The 11,116-nt window shown below is 34.7% G+C and overlaps 2 protein-coding genes across 2 annotated transcripts; one reads left to right on the top strand and one right to left on the bottom strand.

Annotated features, from left to right (window-relative positions):
* The first annotated feature begins 655 nt into the window (after positions 1–655).
* On the top strand, positions 656–2,450 carry LOC109805324 (protein EXORDIUM-like 2). The gene has a single exon (XM_020367364.3). It carries the CDS (start codon positions 687–689, stop codon positions 1,593–1,595), a length of 909 nt encoding a protein of 302 aa, XP_020222953.1. The 5' UTR covers positions 656–686; the 3' UTR covers positions 1,596–2,450.
* A 1,216-nt stretch (positions 2,451–3,666) lies between these two features.
* LOC109805215 (polyadenylate-binding protein 2) lies at positions 3,667–9,153 on the bottom strand. The gene is made up of 6 exons (XM_020367230.3): positions 8,995–9,153; positions 8,812–8,914; positions 7,870–7,940; positions 4,294–4,485; positions 4,083–4,210; positions 3,667–3,992 (listed from the first exon to the last, which is right to left on the bottom strand). Exons 1-6 carry the CDS (start codon positions 9,040–9,042, stop codon positions 3,944–3,946), a joined length of 591 nt encoding a protein of 196 aa, XP_020222819.1. The 5' UTR covers positions 9,043–9,153; the 3' UTR covers positions 3,667–3,943.
* Positions 9,154–11,116: the final 1,963 nt, after the last annotated feature.

Here is an 11,116-nt window from a genome sequence, read left to right as displayed (position 1 = left end):
CCAATACACTCCCTCATGCCTATGGCACATGCATCAATGGTGGGTGGCCCATTTAAAGTGGATCTAAATGGCTCTGATACCATGTTAGAATAGTGGATTAAGCCTAACTCAACTCTACAAAACCGGCTTGTATGGTAAGGGTTGCTTTCCACTTATATACTATTCAATTGCCTAATCTCTAGTCGATGTGGGACTTGGGTTTTTCCCAATAGCCTTGATAACGTAAAATAAATTAACAAAGAGTCAAATTATATATTTCATTGATGTCTTCATCTTACAGATGAAATATGATTATTATTTTGTTGAAAATAATTTTTAGAAAAAAAATTCTTTTATTTATTATTATTAAAACTTATAAACTCGTTAAAGATCTTCATATAATTTTAATTTTATAATATATTTAAAAAAAAGTACTGGAGCTCATTATTACGGTAAGCACCTATGAAATGCATGAATAGAAACAGTAAGTTGTTTAATGATTTAAAAAATGGTAAAAAGTCGGCGTCATCCCGGTTCAAACCTTGACAGGCTGGCACAATGGGAGGCAATGAAAATTGGGCACGTGGAATCCTAGGATGTAGACACATCCTTGGCCACAGCTGTCCCCTCTCACAGGTATATAAATACAGTAGCCCTCCAATCTCTCTCCAATCCATACACTTCTCAACTTCTCAATCTAATCCAACATGGCCTCTAATTACAAAACTGCCCTTGCCCTCGCCCTCTCTGCGCTGCTGCTGCTGCTCCTCCCCTTGCTAACCGTAGGGGCACTCGTAGAGGAGCAGCCGCTGGTGCTCAAGTACCACAACGGCCCGCTCCTCAAGGGGCGCATCACCGTTAATCTAGTCTGGTACGGTTCCTTCACTCCCATCCAACGCTCCATAATCATCGACTTCATAAGCTCGCTTAACTCCCCCAAAGAGGCGCTTCCCTCTGCCGCCACGTGGTGGAGAACCACCAATAATTACAAGGGGGGATCCTCTACGCTCGTCCCAGGGAAACAGTATCTGAACCCGGGTTACACGCTTGGGAAAAACCTCAAGGATAGAGACCTCCTCGCGCTGGCGTCAAAGTTCAAAGACGTCAACTCGATAACGCTCGTTCTAACGGCCAAAGACGTTACCGTTGATAGATTCTGCATGAACCGCTGCGGGACCCACGGTTCCGTCCAAAACGTCAGAACCGGTTCACAAACCGCTTACGTTTGGGTCGGAAACTCCGAGGCCCAATGCCCCGGGTATTGCGCGTGGCCCTTCCACAAGCCCATTTACGGCCCACAGACGCCGCCGTTAGTTGCGCCTAACGGCGACGTCGGTGTGGACGGAATGATCATTAATTTGGCGACGCTTCTGGCTGGCACCGTTACGAACCCGTTTAACAACGGTTATTTCGAGGGTTCCCCGGAGGCGCCGGTGGAGGCGGGTTCGGCTTGCACGGGGGTGTTCGGGAGCGGGGCGTACCCGGGTTACCCGGGTCGGGTCCTTGTGGATAAGGCTTCCGGGGCGAGCTACAATGCGAACGGCGCCAACGGGAGGAGGTTCTTGGTGCCAGCGATGTGGGACCCGCAGACTTCGACATGCAAGACTCTCGTTTGAGGAGGAGTGTGTGGATTTTTAAGCTGCTTTTGTCGTTTAGTGTGACGTGTAAATTCTGCTGCTGGAGGATATATATATATATATATATATATATATATAGAGAGAGAGAGGAAATGCAATGTTATCAATTTATATAATATATAAATATGAAAGCCGTGGAATAAGATTACAAAAAAAAAAAGGATATCATTAATGTGATTTATATTTTATGTGTGGAGGTAGGTTTATAAGTTTCTTTTAAAGAGAAAGAAATGGGAGTGGGATTTATGTGAATTATTAGTGTTATCTTTGGGGAAAGTGAGGTGGTTGGGGAATGAAGCGGTGGTGGTCTTTTTTGTTTGTTTATGGTAAATAGGAATAAAGGAGGGGTTTTTCTTGTGGTGTTGGGGGTCTGGGAGACCATTATGGCGAGGAATCGGTCATGATGATATTTGGGAGGTGGGGTGAATCTCACTAGGCATAAAAGGCTATAGGGGGTGTCATTGTTTGGATGGTTTTGCTGGGTCCACTCTTTCTGCAATTATATTTCTGATAAGCTTTAGATTCTACCCTTCTGATCATGAGGATTGGGATGAGATACCTCTTCTTTTGCCATTATCTTGTTAACAAAAAGTTGGAAGATGGGTAGTTTTCCTTTGATATTGGCAAGGCCTTAGGCAGAAGACCCTGATGGGTGGAGTGGAGTTACGTGCTATGTCTCTTTCTGTTTCCCATCCATCCCAAGCAATTTCTCATTCAACAAATGTCGTCATTTTAAAACGGACTAATGGATGTGTATGTTAAATTATTCATGAAAGAAAATTGAATATTGTGCAGTTAAAATTTATACAGATAAGTGGTTATTTGATTTTCGCACTCTAGTGTTATAAAATAAATACTCCAAAGAGAATTGCTAGCACTGTAGCAGATACTTAGACATCGTATTGAGTAACCAGAACTGATGTATGCCTCTAGACATCGTATTAAGTTCTTTCACACTTTTCGATGTTTTCATGAGAATATTCGAGAAGTTGGTGACTGCAATTTAATACTACATGTGAAGGAAATTAATCGCGTGAATGGCCATAATAAGCATAGTATATCTGATGCACTCTTATTATTAGTTCACTGTCTTTAAGAAGTCACATACCACAATCTAATGTGTAAACCATCAAGTTCTTCTGATACACAGTGTTGAGGCTCACAGTATTAGGTCACTCCATTGGGCTATTTAGCATTTACGCAGGCCTTTCTCTTGCGTAACCTATCGGCTATTATAACGCAATCTCAATATACTATGAAGCATGAAGCCTTGGATTATTGTCAGTTCCTTCACAATTTGATCAATAGGAAAATCTATATCCAAACATCTCTGCGGAAAAACTCCGTTAGTGGGATAGGAGTTAGGACATAAGTAATTGATTAACAATAAGTATCATTCATTTTTATCCATTATTCCAGCCGACAAAAATGTATGATTCTGTAATTTTCCATATCAGTAAGAATTTTATTGTAAAATGATTACTTCGGGATTAGGAAAATCTATTGAGAAGTCGCATTTGAAAGCAGTTGTCGATAGCCAAATAAAATATCGCTTTCCTGGAAACCACACCGAGAATTTTTCGATTTGTATTACAATTGTGACCACTCTAATAACGCTCTGATTACACTACTTATGTACCAAATCAACTTTTCTCAGGATATATTGCCTGTGAACTTTAGAGACATTATAGTTAGAATTAATCATCCATGTACTACACTGCTAGTATACAATTTTTTACACTGACAACCAATCATATCTTTTAAATTATTTTATTTTACTTTTATTTGATTAAATGAATAAATGACATGACACTATTAAGAGATATAATTGGTTGCCAGTGTAAAAAATTTTTTTTACACTAATAATGTATAGGTGATTAACTCTTATAATTATACACAATATGGGTTACCATCGGTTTTGAGAATCACGAGACAGGCTAGTCTAGGACAACGATTAGAAATAGGACCACCGTTGCTTTGATTTTCGTACAGAAAACTGAGGCCTACACTAACATAGTATAGGCGAGGTGCACCTATAGCACATGACCAATTTGAGGGAAAAAGAAAGGCAACTAAAAAGCCCGTATATTAACCATTTCTAACAAGGATACTTTTACAAAGAACATCTTAATATATATATCAAATACCAGAACAAAGCAGAAGAAAACACATAGGTTTACAAGGATTGCTGCTAAATCGGTGGCCAGACAAATCCCTCATACTGAACGAACGGCCAAATCATTAGTCATGACACTAAATCAGGGAGTAGGGTGTCATGCCCTTCCATCCAATAATCAATAGATCCGTTTCAGCACAATTGGACATATTCAATAATAGGGGCTATAGCGCATTGCCATTCTGAAACTTGGAACCTTTCTGCAATTATTAAGAGTTCTACATTATACATGTCTACTACTACGGCTAAAATAGAACACGTTGGAAAGGAAAGAACTGAGAACAACATACCCATATCCAAAAGGAGCATAGGCAAAAGGAGGTGCATAGGGGGGTCTGCCTCGAAATCCCATGTAAGGATTTGGCCGGCGAGGACGATATTGCTTCATCCCTGGTATGTTGGTCCTCTTAGCAGTTACCTGCAAAAAGTCCATAGAAGTATGGATGGTTACAAAATGGAGAGCCAGTTATCTATGGAACAGCAAGAGCCTCTTGCTCTAACCTTCAATTGACGCCCATGTAGCTCAGATTCATTCAGCGAAAGAGCCTCTTGAACAGCCTCTACTTCAAGAAACTCTACGTAGGCATAACCCTTTGGTTGGCCAAACTTATCAGTCCGAATGGTGACTCGGTTTACAGTACCACATGATTGGAAATGCTGCTGCACTTCTTCGGGAGTACATGCATAGTCCACCTGTGGGAAATATCAATCCTAACAGATTAATTAATGACAAAGTCACACGTAAAGCCAATCAATTTCCTGTTGCTTTTCATTAAAACAGTGGATTAATTGTGCATTGCAACAAGAACATTATGCCAATATGGAAAGTTCTACAAATTTATAAGTTAATGTCCACTCAACAATTATAATAAACAACCATGCAAACAAAATACAGCCATTGCCTATACACATGATTTGTAATTTTGATGTTAGGCATCCACTACACTCCAGCCTTTTCATTCAGAGACTATATGTGTATTCTTCATAATCTCCTAGGATTCTATGCAATTTAAAAAGTAGAAAACATCTGAATTTCAATTTTAATTCAATTAGATATTATAAAGGAAACAAACTTAACAGGGAACTACAAAATGAATGGGTATGTTTCATTAACAATGTCACGGAAAACTTGTCCTCCCTTTTATAGCTTCTCTCCCCCCGCCACCTTTTTCCTTTCAGATTTTGTGGTGAATTATTTAAAACATGAGTAAAAAAGAAAATTGATTACAAACTCCTTGTTGTCAAGGAAGAAAACATAGAAATGTCAAGGACCCCTCACCATGAGAAAATAACACCTATATACTTTTGAAATTGAGCACAAGGCACCACCAAAAGCGTCCTCTCCTCCTTTGGCATGAAATCAAAATGGGAGATACAACGAGCTGTCCTTTACCTACACAATCCTCTTCCCAACAGTATTAATCCATGCTCTTGATCTGCAATCTAATCCATTCTTCTGTCCATCCCATCACAAACTTTATGCTACAGACCTGTATTTTCACCCTAAATCATAGTTAGCTTTATATGTATTTTTTTCTTTTCTTTTTCTAACCTTCTTCACTATCAAAATAAGTATGTTCACCATAATATGATTCCATGAACATCACTTTCCACAACAACCAATGCTAACTTTCTTGAACTTTTGTCCATCCCTCCTGTTTTTTGTGTTGTATCATTTATTTTCTCACTCTATTTTGTTAATTCCATACATCTCTAATATAATCCTCTCCAGCTATATATTATTTCTGTATCATATACTTCCAATTGCAGGCTTTACTAAACTCGAAAACTCGTGGAATATGAAGCCTAGATACTTAGTATGAATGGGTATGATATGGGGATACAATTTTTTTTTTTTTTTTTTTAAATTAAGGATACGATACGTTATAGATATGTTAAAAAAAAATAGAAAATTTTATGTAAATATAAAATATTGGTAAAAAAACAGAGAGAAAATGTGTCTTTATAGAATATGTATATTAACTTTTACGAACATTTGGGTAAAAAAAACGTATCCAAGCCGTATCACATGTTATAAAGCCGTATCCAGCCATTGTGAGCCGTATCCAATAATTTTAAAAAAAATAAATAAATAAAATAATCGGATACTCCTTGGATACGTATTTTGGCATATCCTAGCCGTATTGGTGTCTGATACGGGTATGAAACCAATACTTTTTCATTTTTGGAGTATCCAGGCTTTATAGCATGTGGATGAATGCATAACCTGCGAAAGTAGTCAGACATTATGCCAAAGCAGGATGCCACCACTTGAAATCACAATGAAACTCCGAAATATCAAAAAATGCATTCAACACTAAACAAAGAAGGTTCTCACGATCAAAAAGTTCAAATTAGTAATAGTTGAAAGAATCAAAATATCTAAGACTGAGTATGGTGAAGGCTAAATGTTTAATGCATTAATCATTCAATTAACAGTGAGGCATTAACATTATACACCAGCAATGAAGATAGTTTCGTGGGATAAAAATTCATTGCTCCAACAGTGCTTGTTAATTTGAGCAGCTTAGGATTTTGAAAGCAGTATCTTCTGAAAGTGAGAAATTTAGGGATTCAGGTTGCTTAACATCAGTCAGTAATGGAAAGACATAGCCAATTGGAAAACATCAGATGGCTATGGTGAGCATAGATTTGAGTAAGAGGTTAAAAGGTAACAAATCATAGCATATTGGGCAAAAGAAAAAGTAATGAGAAGACATTTTTCTAAGGCTTGGTCCATGCTCTTCAAGAGCTAGAAATAAGAGATACAAGAGAAAACTCAATATTAAATTTGAGAGTAGCTGTATTTAGTAAATTTTTTAATATGTTGAGGTTGAACATGAGTCAGGTAAAACATAGTATCTAAATCATTATACAACAAAAGTCAAATGCACTGGAGTAAGAATCGAATTTGTAAGGTTACAAAATCAAATTAATGTAGTTTAGCAAACAAAAAACAATAAATTTGAGTTGACCATGAGAGAGTTTATTAGTTTTATCTCATTCCATAAATTTCTATACACAGTCTTTATGCCATCAATAATTAACTCATCCTACATAATCTTGGGATCCCAAATGCTGCAATATGGATTTTGTTATCAAACTAACAAGGATACTGAAATGGTAAGCAACCAGCTGATTCACTGTTTATTTGAACAGAAAATCTTTGCAACGAAGTGACCCTTAAAATTAGTTTAGTTTAGTCAAAATAATCAAACAATAAAAATAAAAAAAATCTTCAGCCTTTTAATGGACATATATATTTAATCAACAACTTTCCAGTCCTCTTGCTTTTCCTTCCCTCCTTATCCTTGTCTATAAGTAAATATCCTTTACATCATATCATGTTTTATATTGCATTTCAAATCTGCAGTCAAGGAGCCCTCAAAATCACTAATATCACAGTTACAATCATGAATGAAACAAGACCCACAAACAACAAAAGCACTAACTAAGCAAAAAATCAACTTGCTGACCAAAAGTGAAACCTCACAAAAGCAGTAAACAACAGCGAGAAACATGCCAAATGCTGTCCAATATGAGTGTTAGGACTTAGGATAAAAGGCTTCATGCTCTTGCTGCTGGAAATATATTGTCACTTCGTCGGAAAAAACAGAGACCACTTATTGTTTTAGGAGTTCTATCATATTGTATTATTCTTACAATGTCATTTTCATGCACACAAACACACATGTGCATCATCTCAAATCATGAAATATGTTTGACAAAACATTAAGGTTCAATGATCTCCAAGTCCAAATTATGTATAATGACAAAATGCCAGGGCCTCAAGATTAATAGTAAGAAGATTAAGCCCAAAACTGCTCTATAATTATTGTAAACAAATCATAAAGGCATATGTTTGCGACATAACAAATCCTCCATTTTGTTTCCAAAAGTAGCTAACACACATACACATCAGCTCATTATTGAATTAATAATTACTTTCAGGCAAAATATAAAGTTAATCTTAGTGATAGTGTGATACACAGAGCCAATATTAGGAAATATGACAATTAGACAATTAAATAACCAAAATAAATTTTTTTAATGTAAACAGGAGAAGAGACGGCTCACATTGCCTACAAAAACTGATCGAGCATCTACTTCCTCTTTATTGTTCTGAGTTGCAGCAGCGGTAGCAGTATCTATTTGGAGACTAGAATCAATAACAGAAACAAGAGTCCAAAAACCAATTGTAATGAAATGTCATGAACACTACAAAAGTACAGTAGTCACACCATGTCCAAGTGCAAGGAGAAGAAGATAAATCACTGGGAAAAAGACAGATAAAAACAAAACAAAACAAAACAAATGAAATCATTAATTTTTTTTATTGTTTTTGAAAAGAAAAAAAAACAGTTTCAGAAAAAGTGTCAAATGAAAGAGACACGTGGGGAGACACTCGGGGTATCACTTATGTCTCTCACATTCACAAGATGGGGAGCATCCTGCTATGCATCCCCCGATGAGAAATGCAAGAGCCTTGTTATAGCAATATAATATGGGAAATGCATCAGGATTATTCGATTAAGCAGCACTGAGGGCAGTCAAGCACCCCCAAGTACTTCTCAAAACCGAATAATCCATGCATTAACCAAGAACTCCTTCAAAGTTTAAAACAAAAGCTTACAAATTTTCAGCCAGCATCACTTTATAACACTAAAATCTAGAGTGCAACAAAATATCTTGTGTCGTCATTCACCAGAATCACCACCAAGTTAGGGCGTCATTCTCAACCTCTAGGTAAACTCTTCAGTCTTCCACAAGCGAATCAATTGCACAACGCACAATGCATTACCAAACAACACACCAAATCCTAATTGTTCTAGGTTATTAACTTAAAAACCACTAATTGGAAGAATTAGGGTACATATCAACAATGCAAAAGCTAATTCCCACATAGAGCACCCATATCAAACCCAGATCATTTCACTTCACAAATATTATATAAATAAATTAACAGAATTGAAATAAGCACAAAACTAATAAACGAATCAAAGCAAAAAAAGGAGGCACCTTGCACAGATCCCATCTCCTTCTCGACCTTGGCCTGCATTTCCCGCAAAGCAGCGGCTTCGTCTTCCATTTCCTTCAAGCGCTTCTTCATATCATCCAATTCCTGCATGCAAATGCCAATTAGGGCATTTCATGAAAAGAAAAAAAAATGAAGAACAAATAAATTGCAAAAGCGTTACACACAGCTTCGTTGTTGTCATCACCGAGCATATCAACGTCGTCGTTTTCCATGCTGTCACCGATGCGCCCTCACCTGCACCTTCTCTTCTCCTTTCACCGGCTTTACTTCTACTTTACTCCAATAATCATTTATTTTCAGAATTTTACTTAAATATACCTTCAATGTCTTTCAGTTATAAAAAACAAAAAAAAAACATTTATATAGATTTTTCCGAAGACTGTCTTCTCTAAAAACTAAAAAGTTTAAGAGATTCAACGGTCAACTAGTAAGTATAAATAATTTTACACCATTAATTAATAATAAATTATTGTTACTTTTTTTTATAGGAGTAATTACATTTATCAAAACTTTAAGTAATAATTATTAAAATTAATAAACTTATCATAGAAAATATTCTGTAACAAGGCAATAATTTAAAAATTCTTCTCTCTCTCTCTATATATATAGTCAAATTACTTTATAAGAAATACTAGTATTTAGTCAAATTCTCAAATTCTAATTATTTGAATTTAAAATAGTATATTGCATAATTCTACAATGGTGATGCCCTTCTTTCTCCTCAATACATGAAATTAATTAATATCGCATAACATATGTATATAAATTATGCATAATAATTAGGTTTAATTTAGGTGTAGGAAATTTTAGAATGAAGTGGACCAAGTAGTTTTAGACTTGGTGAGTCAAAAAAAAAAAAATCGAGACTTTGAATTCAAGTAATTAAAACAAATTTAACTTGACCGTAAACTAACCAACAATTAACCACAGTTTTTGGAGTAAAATGAGTGAGAAGAGTGATTTAATTGGCAAGAGAAAAATAAACTAACTAAAATGACCAGTTAAAGGTTTTGTAAAGCCAGTTAAGCAAGGTATTAATCAAATAAATTTTAGATAATTTGATTCATTTTGACTTAATGATCTCTTTAGTTTAGGAGGGAATAATTTGTTAATGGTACGTACTCGGGAGGTAATGATCTAAGTTATAAATTAGAGGATGTAAAATTTAAGAGGAAAAGTTAAAGGATGATATAAATATAACATAGTTTTAAAATACTCCGACTCTCCTAATATTTTTAATCAGAGCATATGATTTCAATAATTAGGTGTATCTTAAAAGAAAAAAAAAAACTTTTAAGAAAAGGATGAATATATAATATCTATAAGACTTAAGGTATACTTAAATTTAGCTAGCAAATTATAAGTTAAGTTTCTACGCACTTTTTTTTAAATTTTTTTTTGACAAAAGTGTTTACGTAAACTTAAAACTCTAGGTAATTAGTGAGTTATATATTATTAAATATGGGATGCGGATGCAATTAGCTTATTAATGAGATGAGATCTAAAAGATTCAATAAAATGGGATGAATTGATTTTATTTTCATAATTTTATCATTATAATGTGTTTATGATAAAAAAAATTGTGTTATATGACTTGTTGATTGATAAAGATGTAAAAAAAAATTAAATTGATATGAATTATTTTATAATTAATCCAACTCATATTAAAAAAATTGATTCATTTTAAGAAAAAACTCAAATCAACATCCACTTCAAAAAATTGGTTTGATTATCCAATTAATTTTTGTAAAAGTGGATTAATTCAATATTTTAAAAAAATATTGATTCATATATGAGAATAAAGTATATAATCGTATCACACTGAGATGATTCAATTTTTCAAAAAAATTGTTTTATATTTTTAAAAAAATTAAACCAACTCATTTTTATAAAATAAATTACATCAATTCAATTTAAATTTTTTAAAAATCTAATCCATAACATCATACTCACTAAAGAAAGAAACAATGATGAATATTGAGATATATGACTATTTTTGGTTGAGAATATGGTTGTCTGATATTATACATCTGAGTACGGTACGTGAAAAATTATCATATTAATTATTAAAGACAAAGATGATACTATGTAAAAATTTATAGTAAAAGATGATTTCAATTAGAAGCTTTAATCATGCATCATTTTCATGTTAATTGACATGGAATTAGGAAATTGCATGTATTATCAAGTTTACACTAAAAAGAATGGATATAGCACAAAAATGGAGGGATTTTAACTTCAAAGATTTATGTAGTTTTAGGTTTGGACGGCTATGTTGATTGGAGT

The sequence above is a fragment of the Cajanus cajan genome, chromosome 2, assembly GCF_000230855.2.
Source record: "Cajanus cajan strain Asha chromosome 2, NIPB_CcT2T_4, whole genome shotgun sequence".
Taxonomy (NCBI): Eukaryota; Viridiplantae; Streptophyta; class Magnoliopsida; order Fabales; family Fabaceae; genus Cajanus; species Cajanus cajan.
The sequence above is the reverse complement of the archived record's forward strand: the minus strand, read 5'-3'. Positions and strand labels throughout refer to the sequence as shown.